Below are 14,076 nucleotides of genomic sequence, written 5' to 3' on the forward strand. Positions count from 1 at the left end.
ACTGTGATGGATGCACATTCAGTATTCAGTTTGAAGATGCAAAGCAATTTACAGTTTATTTAGTGTCTTTTCTCTAAGTAATTAAAATACATTTAATAATGCTTTTTCTATATTTTGGAATTATTTTGCATTCACCTTAAAAGAAAGAAAAATAAAATTAAAACTTTTTCATTAATGTGAATCTAGAAATAATTTCTGCTATGAATAGAATAGCTTTTATTTATGACTTCACTTGTGGTATTATCTGCTGAAAGAAAGAATGTAGCAGACAAATGCATATCACTATTGGAATGAATTTTAAGGAATAATAATAATTCTTGTCTCGCATTTCTCTATTAAACTATAATTATGAGTTAAAGCACCAATTTGATCTATTTGGCATCTTCATAACCATTTTACCTATTACAAGCCCCCTTTCAACCGATGGTATAGCCATCGGTGGACATTCAGTATCTAGTATTCACTAGATACTGGTGTATTACCCCCTATCATTCATTTACTGCCTTTCTCCTGGGGCTTTCAAAAGCTATTAATCTTCATTCCATCCCTGTGAACCTCTTGCTAGATGGAGAAGCTGTGCTTGCACGGATTGAACCACAGAATTTTAAAGGCAAAAATACGTTAACCATTGGGAATCTTTGCTCCTTGCTCTGGAAATAGCAGTGGGATATATCTAATCTTGAGAGCCTCTTTTCTTTTCTTGCTAAGAAAAAAGTGGAGAGGAAGAGAAAACAGTAGATCGTCTTCAATATGGAATAATGAGGCTTCTTATCTTCCCCACCCAGTGGGTGTTTGTACCAAGGCAGTTGCCAACTGGGGTAATCAAGGCAGCAGAGGCTACAACAGGAGTGAAGCAGAGAAGCAAGAGTACAGAACATGGCTTTAGTTTTTGCAAAAGGGAGAAACATTTCAAATAATTAGATAGGGTCCTCCTTGAAGCCTTAAATCCATGTCATGCCATACAAACCAAGAAAGAGTGAATGTGTTTTTTAGCGTAGTCCATTTCCAACAAGTGATGAAATATGTTAATGAGTAACCACGATAGCTGAAATATTAAATTAGTCTCATGACTGCTTTGGAGGGTATTTCACTACCGTTCAGTTAATGCTGTGATACCTAGCTGACAACAATATGATACAGAGTTAGTAAGATAATAAACACATTCATCATTCTCAGGCTCCATTGTGGCCCTTGGATAGAAGGTTTCATTTCTCTTGGGTAAATACCTAGGAGAAGAACAGATGGGCCATATGGTATCTATATGTTTAACTTTAAGAAACTGTCAAATTGTTTTCCAAAGTAATTTTCCTCATTTTACATTCCCACCAGCAATGTACGATAGTTCCAGTTGCTCCATATACCAGCACTCAGTATGTTCCGTCTTTAATTTTGGCAGTTCTGGCAGGTGTGTAGTGGTGTATCATTATAGTTTGGATTTGTATGTCCCAAATGACTAATGATGTTTAGTATCTTCCATGTGCTCATTTGCCATTTTTATTTCTTCTTCTTTTTTTTTTTTTTTTTTTTGGGACAGGGTCTCACTCTATTGTTCAGGCTGGAGTGCAGCGGTGCGATCTCAGTTCACTGCAGCCTCAACTACCCACCCAATATCAAGCGATTCTCCCACCTCAGCACCACCACCACCACCTCACCCCCCCGCCCCCCCCCCCAGTAGCTGGGACTACAGGCGTGCACCACCATGCTCAGCTAATTTTTTGTATTTTTTGTAGAGACAGGGTTTCACCATGTTCCCCAGTCTGGTCTTGAACTTCTAGGCTCAAGCAATTCGCCTTGCCTCAGCCTTCCAGAATGCTGGGATTATAGGGGTGAGCCATGGCACCTGGCCTATTTCTTCTTTATTGGATTGTATGTTCTTTTGCCTACTTTTTAATTAAGTTATTTTCTTATTATTGTGTTGAAAGCTCTTTATGTACAGTATTCTGAGTACAGGTTCTTTATATGTTTGGATACAAGTCCTTTTTGAAGAAATTCACAAACTGATTCTAAAATTCATATGGAAATGCAATATCCCCAGAATAGCCAAAACAGCTTTGAAAAAGAACAAAGCTGGAGGACCAATGCCTCAACACTATCTGATTTCAAGCCTTATTATAAAGCTATAGTAATCAAGAAAATGTGGTAGCAGCATGAAAACAATCTGTCCAATGGAATAGATTTCAGAGGCCAGAAACAGAGTGACACATACACACCGTACACAATTAATTTTTAACAAAGATGCAAAGGCAATTCTTTGGAAAACAGGTAGACTTTTCGACAGAGTGCTGAAACAATTGGATCTACAAATGCAAAATATTAATTTCAACCCATATCTTGCACCACATACAAAAATAACCTCAAAATGGATCATAGACCTACACATAAAACAGAAAACAAAGACTGGAGACATAATTTGTGGGTCCTAATGCAAAATGAAAATGCAGGTTCCCTTGTTCAAAAATTACTAAGAATTTCAAGAAGGCAAGAGCACTAACCCAAGCATACAGATCTTCTGAGTGCAGGACCCTGTGTGACTGCATAAGCTGCACACCATGCAAGCAACCCTACCTAAGAAATATAAAAATTCTAGAAGAAAACCTATGAGAAAACCTTTGTTACCTGAGCTATGAAAGATTTCTTAGATAGATCCAATATCAAAAATATGAGCCATAAAGGAACAAACTGACAAACTAGACACCAACAAAATTTAGGGTGGGCATGGTGGCTCACGCCTGTAATCCCAGCACTTTGGGAGGCCAAGGTGGGCAGATCACCTGAGGTCAGGAGTTCAAGACCAGACTGAACAACATGGTGAAACACCATATCTACCAAAAATACAAAACTAGCCAGGTGTGGTGGTGGGCGCCTGTAATCCCAGCTACTTGGGAGGCTGAGGCAGGAGAATTGCTTGAACCTGGAAGGCGGAGGTTGCAGTGAGCCAAGATCATGCCATTGCACTCCAGCCTGGGCAACAAGAGTGAAATTCTGTCTCAAAAAAAAAAAAAAAATTAAAACTTCTGCTCTAAAAGAAGATTGTGAAGTAAACGAAAAGTCAGTCCACAGACTGAGAGATATTTGCCAAAAATGGTAATACATTTTAACATGGTTTGCCCACTTATGTGCCAACCGCTGTTCTAAGAACTTTACTGAATTTCTTATACAGAGACCATATATATGTGTATCTCATAAACACCTTATGAAGTAAATGCAATTTTAATCTTCATTCCAAATATGAAAGGTATAGGAATTTAAGAACCCAGCTGAATGATATAAAACTAATAAGCAAAGAGGCCAAAATTGGGGCTTAGGCTGTCTCACTTCAGAGTCCATGCTGTTTATATCTCCTAAGGTAAAAACAAATTCCACTTATTTCTCCCCATTTTTCTGTCTTTTAATCTAAGGGGGGCTTTCAAAAAGTCACTTCTTATTTAAACCAACTACCTTTAAAACTCCCCAAACAAGGCATTTTTGACAGCCACATCTGCCCAGCCACGTTCAACGTACAACGTCCTCTTCCTACAAGCCTTTTCCAGGACCTAGCAAACTAAGGGGTTATCAGCATTTCCGGGACTAGTATCAGCAATCCAAGGGTAGCACAAGTAATTTTGTAACACTTAGTGCCTGATAAAGCAGCCTTGAGCTTGAATTGCCACATTGCCCAACTTACTCTTTGGGAGCAAGGGACAGTCCTGCTGCAGAGTACATAGTGGTTTCTTATGCCCTCAAAGAATGCATGCGCCTCTTTCTGTGACGACAAACCTACAGAGTGACCAAGGCATGGGAACATTCACATTTATCTGTGTCTAAGTCCACTCACTGTTTCCCTGGAGGCTATGGAGAAACAAGTATCAAGTCCTAAAAAGGCACTGGGAATGAATAGCACAATATGCTTCCATACCCTTGCTTCATGTAAACACACGGTGACTATGACTTCTAAAGGCCTGGGTGTTGCAGTTCAGTGAGGGCCTGATTTAGCAGCTAGAATACATCTCAGGGAGGACAGCAGACCTCTTTGTCTGGAGAAAGGGTGTATCCATGACTCTGGTCATCACGGCTTTCTAGCAATTCTCCTATGAATGTTTCATTCTAGGTTCCTACTGAGGTATATTTTGGGAGTCTCTAGCATTTCCATGACAAAAGGATTTGGGGTAGCCCATCTTACTTTTACAAGTGCAAGTGAAACACTTTGATGTAAAAGAGTCACCAACAGACTAAGTTACCTTCTCTGCACAGTAGAAATAACATAGCTTGTTAAGGTTTATCCAAAATCTGAGTGATAATTGGGTAAACTGTTTTGAATTATCAGTGCCAGGAGTCTTCCATGATTCCAGCTTTGATGTCATGTAAGTGTCTATGTCTAAGAATACAAAAACATACATTGCATAGCCCCTAGTACTCTCTGGTTTCATGGACCAAAACGTGCAGGATTGTATTCCTTATTCCCATAGTATAACCTTTTAGGTAGCACTTTAATTTTTTAATGTCTTCATGCCTTCCAACCTTCAAAACAAGGAGCACAGTAACTGCCTCTGCCTACTCTGCCAGCAGGATTTACGGATCACATCTTTCCTGGGTGTTCTTGATCTTGTGGCTGAGGTACATTCCTTTGAAACCACCTCTTCCACCCCACCCCACATAGAGTAACTCAGTCTTTCTAACTTTAAGCCAGTCACACAGAGCATCTCCAACAAAACCTGAAACTTAGGCATTTGGCACTTGTCACACCCAAGGCATGGCTTTCTAAGATTTAGCAAATTCCAAAAAGGTCGATATGATTCTTCCTTTGTGTTATGTATTCAAAACTTAAATTTTAATTTTAATCATTAGGATATGTAAAATGTTTAAATGTAAGTGTGTCCTGGGCATATTAGCATAGTTTTATTTTGCCAAACAGAGGAAAGTCTTGGGTTTTGAATTTGGAAGCAAATTTGAAACTCTAGGAAAGAGAAAGATCAATGGAACAAAACATCTGTACATATATCCATTTATTATTATCGTCTGTGCTCATATGACTGGCTCCAAGATAACAGCTTACAACCAGTAGTGCTGGCTTCCCCGACTTCCCATTTAAAATTACAACATTTTCTCTGTATTTGCATTAACTTAATGATGTATATGACTATGCCTGTCTTTAGAAGAAAGCCCTTCTGAGTTTCATAATTCTGATTTTCTCAATAAATGTGTATGTAGGCCACCTATGTATGCACATAAATAAATGAGAATGTCACTTGTTTCCAAACAATTATTAGAGGCAGTAACATACAAGGATTAGGGGAGAGGAGGGTTATTGCATCTACCTGTGAAACCAGAATTAAATAGTTGCTCCTCATTTCATCAGGAAAAAGGAATGTGCTCTGGGGAATAGTGCAATAGTCATAAAGCACTCACATAGCTAAACAAAATACCTGCCTGGTGCAGGTATTTCAGTTCTGGGAATGGATGTAGAAAAAGTCCATATAGGGGTAGACAGGAAGAAATGAGGTCCATGTCTCTTTCTTTCAATTATCTATGAAAATGAAGGCACCAATCCATGTCATGTACACGAATGAAGAAAATTCTTGGGTTAATTCATCTCCAAGCGTGTCTAAAGGTGGGAGGGTTTGTAGAGTGAAGGCACTCAAAATTCATTTCCCCATTGACTGAGAATTTTTATGCTCCTTTCTCATCTGAAGGGCTCAATTTTTTCTTGAAGGGTACACACAATGCTCCACCAAAGCTCATTGTGCAATTTTATTTTGAACCCTTGAAGGACAGCTTTTCTCTAAGAAATCTAACACAAAAACGCCCTTAATTAACAGGCTTTTTTTGCAGGGTGGGGCCCAAGCAGGATCCCAGAGACTGGAAGTGTGAATTTTAATGCTTTGCTGTCAAAGGAGGAGACTCTGGACATTCTCATCACCTTATTTAAAGCGGGGTACGCTAATACGTGAAGCTGTGCATTAATGGCCTAAATTAAGTTACAGGTATGAATTTTACATAAAACAGATTAATATTATATGTCATAATGGAATTTTAAATATTCCGTGTCCATGCATTTTTAATCTTTACGTGCTCTAATTGAATGCGCAAGGCAACTGCATTTCTTGAGCCCACTTTGGCATTTAGATGGGGTAAAAGAACCCCCCGCCCCACGTTTTTGTTTTATTTATATTCCCTTCACCAAAAACCTGCAATTCGATTCGGCATTCTTTTCTTTCTTCTTTTTTTTCTACTTTTGCTAAGCTTTAGCATTTTTTAAAAAGAAAACGGAAAGGCTACACATTCCATTCCATCATTATGGTTTCGGCAAATGTGAAAAGGCGAATAATGAAACGGAGGAGGGAAATATAGAACAGAATGAACGTGCCTTCTTGAACAGCGCGTCTTTCTTAAGGCACTGGAATCCCACGGATGGAGTGATGGGTGGCGGAGGGTCCCTGGGCGCCGTGCTATTAGGAATGGCAGGGTATCCGCGAGCAGGGCCCAGGCGCTCCCTCAGCAGCTTAGTCGGGATAAGGGGGGCGGTGGAGAGTGAATTCCGGCCGCACATTCCCGCAGTTCTTCGCAGGAACTTCGCTCTCTCTTTTACCCTCCCTTGGGCACACATCAGCCTGGCCCGACTCCCACTCAGCTCTCTTTTCTCAGAACCCCGACCCACAGCGTTGACGGAATGGAGTGCCCTTCCCATTGGCCCGAGCGTCATTCCCCGAGGTGGCACTGCCCGCCTGATTGGCTGGCCACTCCCGACCCCCCGCCCACTCCTCCACTCGGGTAGCCGGACTCCCCGCCCCCAGCACCGCCCGGAGCCCCCGCCCTCGCCTCTCCCTCCGCGCACCCGCCCGCGCGCCCAGCGGGCTCCGCTCGGCTCGCGCTGCGACCCGGCCCGCGCGCTGGCCCCGCCCCCGGGGCGCACGGCTCTATAAATATAGCTGCGCGGCGGGCCGGGCGAGAGCGTAGTGGAGGAGGCGCGGTTGTGAGTAGTACCGGGAGTGGGGTGATCCCGGGCTAGGGGAGCGCGGCGGCCGTGATCGGGCTTAGTCGGAGCTCTGAAGGGAGTGACTAGGGGACCCGGGTGGGCTACTTTTCTTCCGGTGCTTTTGTTTTTTCTTGCCTTGGGCTCGGGCTGAGTGTCGCCCACTGATCAAAGATTCTCTCGTAAAACCCAGAGCGACCCTCCCGTCAATTGTTGGGCTCGGGAGTGTCGCGGTGCCCCGAGCGCGCCGGGCGCGGAGGCAAAGGGAGCGGAGCCGGCCGCGGACGGGGCCCGGAGCTTGCCTGCCTCCCTCGCTCGTCCCAGCGGGTCCGCTCGCGCAGGGCGCAGGGCGCGCGCGATGAAGGCGGTGAGCCCGGTGCGCCCCTCGGGCCGCAAGGCGCCGTCGGGCTGCGGCGGCGGGGAGCTGGCGCTGCGCTGCCTGGCCGAGCACGGCCACAGCCTGGGTGGCTCCGCAGCCGCGGCGGCGGCGGCGGCGGCAGCGCGCTGTAAGGCGGCCGAGGCGGCGGCCGACGAGCCGGCGCTCTGCCTGCAGTGCGATATGAACGACTGCTATAGCCGCCTGCGGAGGCTGGTGCCCACCATCCCGCCCAACAAGAAAGTCAGCAAAGTGGAGATCCTGCAGCACGTTATCGACTACATCCTGGACCTGCAGCTGGCGCTGGAGACGCACCCGGCCCTGCTGAGGCAGCCACCACCGCCCGCGCCGCCACACCACCCGGCCGGGACCTGTCCAGCCGCGCCGCCGAGGACCCCGCTCACTGCGCTCAACACCGACCCGGTGAGAGGCCGGGCGCTGGCCGTGGGCGGACGCCGCGGGGGTTGGGAGGTTGGTGGCGGGGTGGCTGGACGCGGGCGCTCACCGTCCTCCGGGCAGGGGCGGGCCAGGAATGACAGCCCCCTCCCCCTGCTCCTCCGGGCTCCCCCGGGCCGCCAGCAGCCGGCCGGGCTCGGCGAGCGCGGGTCCGGGAGAACGCGCAGGGCGGGACTCGGGGCTGTGCGCGCCCTGGGCTGTCAAGTCTCGCCTGAGCCCGGAGGGGCCCCCCGGGCTACAGGCTGGGGTGGGGGCGTCGGCGCGCCAGCCCGATTTCCGAGGACAATCCAGGACCGTGTCGAGCGCGTTGTTTCCGCCTGCTAACCTTTCCCTTGGTGTTCGGTTGCTGTTGCAGGCCGGCGCGGTGAACAAGCAGGGCGACAGCATTCTGTGCCGCTGAGCCGCGCTGTCCAGGTGAGCGCGCATTTCCCGTCTCGGGTGGCCGGTCACCAGAGACGCCTGTCCCCGAGGGCTTCCGGGGCCAGGCACCGCGGTGTTCTTTGCCCCCAGCATTTCTGAGAGCAAACTCCCAAGGAAGTAAATCCCCTCTCTCCCTGCCACCTAAGTAGCAAGTAAACCCGTACTTAGCCTTAGAACTCGAGGTTCAGTCTCAGTGGAGACGGGTCAGCCCTTGTCCCCGCCGTCCCCATGTTTTTTCTGGTGGTCAACGGGCTCTTCTGCCTTCCCTAGTTCCCGAGGGAGGGCACCCTCGTGGGCATGGGAGCTGCCCCGGTGTTCTCCCGTGCAGCCTGTCACCCACAAAGGGGGACGCGGGCAGGGCCCCGGAGTGGGTCCCCTCTCCGGGCTTCCCGAGGGCCGCAGCTGCCTGCTCGGCGCCTGGCCCGGCCGCGGGCTGAGGGTGTTGTCTGACCTGGTGGTTTGTTTTGGGTTGTTGATCAAGCATGTCTTGAGTTTGGTCGGTGGCGCCAGTTAGTCTGCAGCGAGAAGGTTCACACACCCCCTCTATTCATTCCTCTTCCACAGGTGTGCGGCCGCCTGAGCCCGAGCCAGGAGCACTAGAGAGGGAGGGGGAAGAGCAGAAATTAGAGAAAAAAAGCCACCGGAGGAAAGGAAAAAACATCGGCCAACCTAGAAACGTTTTCATTCGTCATTCCAAGAGAGGGAGAGGAAAGAAAAATACAACTTTCATCCTTTCTTTGCACGTTCATAAACATTCTACATACGTATTCTCTTTTGTCTCTTCATTTATAACTGCTGTGAATTGTACATTTCTGTGTTTTTTGGAGGTGCAGTTAAACTTTTAAGCTTAAGTGTGACAGGACTGATAAATAGAAGATCAAGAGTAGATCCGACTTTAGAAGCCTACTTTGTGACCAAGGAGCTCAATTTTTGTTTTGAAGCTTTACTAATCTACCAGAGCATTGTAGATTTTTTTTTTTACATCTATTGTTTAAAATAGATGATTATAACGGGGCAGAGAACTTTCTTTTCTCTGCAAGAATGTTACATATTGTATAGATAAATGAGTGACATTTCATACCATGTATATATAGAGATGTTCTATAAGTGTGAGAAAGTATATGCTTTAATAGACTACTGTAATTATAAGATATTTTTAATTAAATATTTTTTTGTAAATATTATGTGTGTGTTTTTTTTTAATCTATGGGAATATTTCTTTTGGAAAATTATTTTTCAGCTCAATTACAGAGCTCTTGATATCTTGAATGTCTTTTCTGTTTGGCCTGGCTCTTAATTTGCTTTTGTTTTGCCCAGTATAGACTCGGAAGTAACAGTTATAGCTAGTGGTCTTGCATGATTGCATGAGATGTTTAATCACAAATTAAACTTGTTCTGAGTCCATTCAAATGTGTTTTTTTAAATGTAGATTGAAATCTTTGTATTTGAAGCATACATGTTGAAAATACACCTTATCAGTTTTTAAGTACAGGGTTTTATAGTGTAATATATACAGAGTAAGTGTTTGTTTTTGTTTTTCAACTGAGGTCAAAATGGATTCTGAATGATTTTGCATATGGGATGAGGAAATGCTTGGATCCTTAAGGAGTTTACGAAATCTGCTGTTCTATCAAAGTGAAAAAAAATTGCTTATTACTCTTCATTTTACACTAAAGCTTAATGTCACTAAGTTTCATGTCTGTACAGATTATTTAAATCATGGAAATGAAAAAATGTTCTCTGCTTGCTACCAAAGGACAAACTCTTGGAAATGAACACTTTCTGCTTTCCTTCCTCCAAAGAATTAATAGGCAACAGTGGGAGAAAAAAAGGCATAATGGCAAATCCTTCAAGCAGGGATAAAAGTCGATCTTCAAACATTAACTTAAGCAGACCAAAAATTCTGATGACCGCATCTAGATTATTTTTTTATAAAAATGATTTTCACTATAGCTATGTTAGTTACGCTAAGCTACTGTCCAATCTCTTGTGATGTGTAACTTTTACATGTGAATATTAAAGTAGATTTCTCTGTCTTGTACTGTGATTTCTGGTCTCATTTCTTTAAAACCTTACTCATTTTTTTTTAAGGCTCTTTTTTCTCCTTAAGGAAGGTAATATTTTCTAGGTTAGATAGGACTATCAGGGTTTGTGAACATTATGCATTTAATGTTATGGGTACTTTACACACAAGTTAGATGGAATTTTTAAAGTGAAAGAGAATTAAGTAGGATTTAATTGGGTGCTTTGTAAATAGTCAACTGTGTGTATAACGTGGTCTGTTTGATTTTTAAAAGGAAAGGATTTGTTTCAGATTATACAAGAATAAAAGTATTATAGACCCAAGGGACTTTTTATGAGGTCAAATTCAAATATTTATATGAATATGAAATACCATGGTCCCTAGTAGTCAGTTGAAGTGGCAATGTCTAAACAGAAATGAACAAAACTAATGCTAGCAGGTTAAAATCAATCAAAAGGTTTAAAAATTGATTCTATCCTCAGCATGTTATTTCCTCAGCTCTGATAATTTACTGGTCTTGAGTATTTTTAGAATTTGATGTATTTGATGTTGAATGTTATAAAGTCAAAGAACTGCTTGTTTAGATGAGGTTTATTTTTATTTTTGATATTATTCATTCTTGTCACACATCAAGAAGAAAACACTAGAGCGCTGCTGGAATTCCAAATCTGAAGAATTCTAACGACTGCATTCTTTGTTATTAAAAAGGGCACAATCCTTCCTTTTTATTTGGCAGTTTAATTTCAGTAGGAAGCATGTCACATGTGCACTGTTGGTTAGAATTATGCATCTGTCATGCCTGACTGCTGAACCCTACCTAAGCCTTTTGGCGCAGTTTAAAACTTATACTGGTGGACTATGAACCTCAAAACAATGGGTATTTTTGGGTTTTGAGAATAGATGTTACTCCTTAAAGTTTATATTTGGGGCATGAAAAACTACTAAAAGAAGAAAAGTGCTACAGATACTACATTTCAAAGAGTTGGCATTTTCCCTTTGGCCACTCAAGCAGCATTTGATGTATCTAAAGAAACAAAGTCATTGTTTATTTTTTAAAAAATTATATGCAGTTGTACAAGATACTACATTCCATTGAAATGTTGGCTATGTCCTAACCAGGCAACCAGATAACAAAAACATTTTGAGTCTTTTATCTAGGTACTTCTAATTATTCAGATACTTAGTTTAACAAAGGAAAATATCCTGACTTCTCTCATTTCATTTGTAGACTTTTCATTGTATAGGCACAACCAAAGAGTCAGACTGGTTTAAAACCCCAGAAGGAAAAAAAGTATCCCACACAGTGGATGTTGTTTCTAAGAATGTTACAAAATCCTGACATCTCAGACTTCTCAATGTTAAAGGAAGAAAAAAAATACCTTTTCATTTCAAAGAACTAATATACTTTGATATTGTGTAAACCTTACTCAAGTTTATTGTCAAGCTTTAACTGCCTTTTTAGAACTTTTTAAAATTTCGAGCCCACAAATCTATTGTATTAGTTGCCTTCTATAACAATAAATCTTCACTGAGCAAAAGGCTCTGGAGTTTGTGGTTTTTAATTGACTTTTACTGAGTTATGCAATTTTTCATTATCCAGAATGGGTCTCTTGATGGATCACCTCAATTATTTACAGTGTTTCTTACCATGTTATGAAAAGTGGCGATATGAATGTAAAGAAAATCTAGTTTGAATGCTGGAGAAAGCTTCTCTACTCTAGTCCCTGCTTAGGATAGGAAGCAATATTCCTAAAGAAGGCAGCAGGATGATGTCCAGGGAAAACTAATTAAAAAAAAAAAGTTAAACAATGCAGACAGAATTTATTTCACAGTAGTACAGAGCCAAATGAAACTGGCTTTGCCTTTCTAGCTGGTGCACTTTAATTATATATATGTTAATCAGCCTAGATAGCCCTTGGGTCTCAACAGGGCCAAACACCAAACCCTGCAGGCTTATGAGGAAGGAAAACCTTCCCGTTTCTGCTTTGCAAGTCCAGGAAATTAGTTTAACCCGTCTCAGAATGAATCTTAATAGGGCTGCCCTCAGTAGGTATTCTTCAGACCCAGATGATTTCTTTCAATTACAACCCAGGATATTTTGCTAAAATATTAGTTATATTAATTAGAACCATTGCCCAAAAGGTTTTAGGATTGTAACTTTACTTACAGTTCTACCTTGGGCACTGATTTGATCAATACTTTAAAAGATATAACCCTTACAAACGAGAACTGATTTGTTCAAGGGAGACAACCCGCAGTCATATATACTTAATTGAAAATGCTCTCAAATTTGCTATGAATTTGTAAAGTGTGTTTTGCATTGAAGTGCCTCCTTCATATTTATTCATATTCTGGCTCCCGCTAAAAAGTTTTGCCTAAGTGTTAAAACTTAGGTCTCAACCACATTGCCAAAGGTTTTCTATACTTACCAAAGCCAAAGTAAGGCCATGGTGAGGCTGCTGGAGTTCCATCATTCATAAGTCTTCACAGTAAATCCACACATGGGATATGAAAAGAGCTGTAAAAATTGAAGTAACTTAAAAAGCCCCTCTGAGTCCATAAGAGTAAACACTTCAGTTTCTGGGGAAAGAAGAACAAAATGCATTATCTGTATTCCACTGGCTAAGATATAACTGAAGAGGAATTGAACTTACAATGTTTAAATAAAGAGACTCATGAAAAATTTTCTACATGAACCCATGAAATTTTTTTTAATAAGAAACCTCACACTTTAGATGAGAATTTTCTATGAGATTACATTAATATTAGCACAATATGCAAATTCCTGGTGAAACAAGACACTATTATTTGCCTTTAGTTACTGTTTCTCAATTCTTTATGATATAAAATACCTATCAGGACTTTGGGCAGGCATATAAAAGTCACGTTTTAAAATGTTATCTTTTATTTCAAAGTTTAATTTCCGAAGGAAAGTATTGTACTTGTAGAGTTCTTCATGCAAGTTCATAGACTGTTTCTTAAGTATTTATTTAAATATCCTCTTAAATATTTTAAATGTTTTTCAAATACTACTTCCTTCATAAGGTTTAGCAGTTAATTGAGTGATTGTAGTTAAGTATGAGTGTGTATGTCTAAAAATAGTTCACCGACATACAGAAAAATATCTTTCAAAAGGGATTTCTACTCTAAAAAGTAAGTAAACTTTTCTCTATTTTCTCTCCTTTTTTAGTTCCTAAGATTGGGAATTTCCATAAAGGTGTACCTTCCATTTTTTTGGACTGCTGTAACCAACCATATTATGTTTAAACATAAGGCAGGACCGAAACTAAAGAACAGGTGAATCAACTGTCATGTATATATCATCTCCTAGAATCTGGTTTAACCTCATGATTAATTTCAGAGAGAGCGAGAGAGAAATAGGGAAGTTCTTATTTGTAGGTCAAACCTCAGAGAACGTCAGGAAAACAGACATAAACTTATAGACCAAAATTTTCCAACTTACCTAAGCAATAATTATTGGAAACACTTTTCATACAAGTTTAACCTGAGTCCACAGCTGTAGTTAAAACAAAGTAGGGTTCTTTGTTTGAGACTTTTCTTTGCCTGTCCTGCGGTGCCTGACAAAGTAACCTTGTAAAATATTTGTTACTAACTGAACTGAATGCCCCCTTAAGAGTCTCTTCCCAGAGTATTTAGTCGCTCCTTCTTTGCCCTTTCATCTGCATTGAGTTGCAATTGAGCTTAAGACCAATATATCTAACTGTCTCTGGTCCTCTCCACCTCTGAAAAGCAGTAGATTCCAGATAGGATTGATGGTCTTCCCCAAAACTGCCCCTTTCTGAATTCCTTATCTCGGCTAATGCCACCTGTCATCACTCAAGTCAGAAATCT

General features: G+C 42.0%; 1 protein-coding gene across 2 annotated transcripts; it reads left to right on the forward strand.

The window, feature by feature from the left end:
- Positions 1-6,900: 6,900 nt before the first annotated feature.
- ID4 (inhibitor of DNA binding 4) lies at positions 6,901-10,243 on the forward strand. 2 transcript variants are annotated; one of them, XM_055391276.2, is made up of 2 exons: positions 6,901-7,748; positions 8,766-10,243. In XM_055391276.2, the coding sequence occupies exons 1-2, from the start codon at positions 7,308-7,310 to the stop codon at positions 8,799-8,801; spliced, it is 477 nt and encodes a 158-aa protein (XP_055247251.1). In that variant the 5' UTR covers positions 6,901-7,307; the 3' UTR covers positions 8,802-10,243. The 2 variants fall into 2 exon arrangements, with proteins under 2 accessions (XP_055247251.1, XP_055247250.1); XM_055391275.2 differs by lacking the exon at positions 8,766-10,243 and adding an exon at positions 8,137-8,201.
- The last annotated feature ends 3,833 nt before the right edge of the window (positions 10,244-14,076 follow it).

Source organism: Gorilla gorilla, chromosome 5 (assembly GCF_029281585.2).
Source record: "Gorilla gorilla gorilla isolate KB3781 chromosome 5, NHGRI_mGorGor1-v2.1_pri, whole genome shotgun sequence".
NCBI lineage: Eukaryota > Metazoa > Chordata > Mammalia > Primates > Hominidae > Gorilla > Gorilla gorilla.

What these genes read in the sequence shown, in the direction of transcription:
- ID4 (XM_055391275.2), top strand. Translation starts at nt 7,308, where the DNA reads ATGAAGGCGGTGAGCCCGGTGCGCCCCTCGGGCCGCAAGGCGCCGTCG. An exon ending in CTGCGCTCAACACCGACCCG is followed by an intron (nt 7,749 to 8,136) that starts GTGAGAGGCCGG and finishes TTGCTGTTGCAG; the next exon opens with GCCGGCGCGGTGAACAAGCA.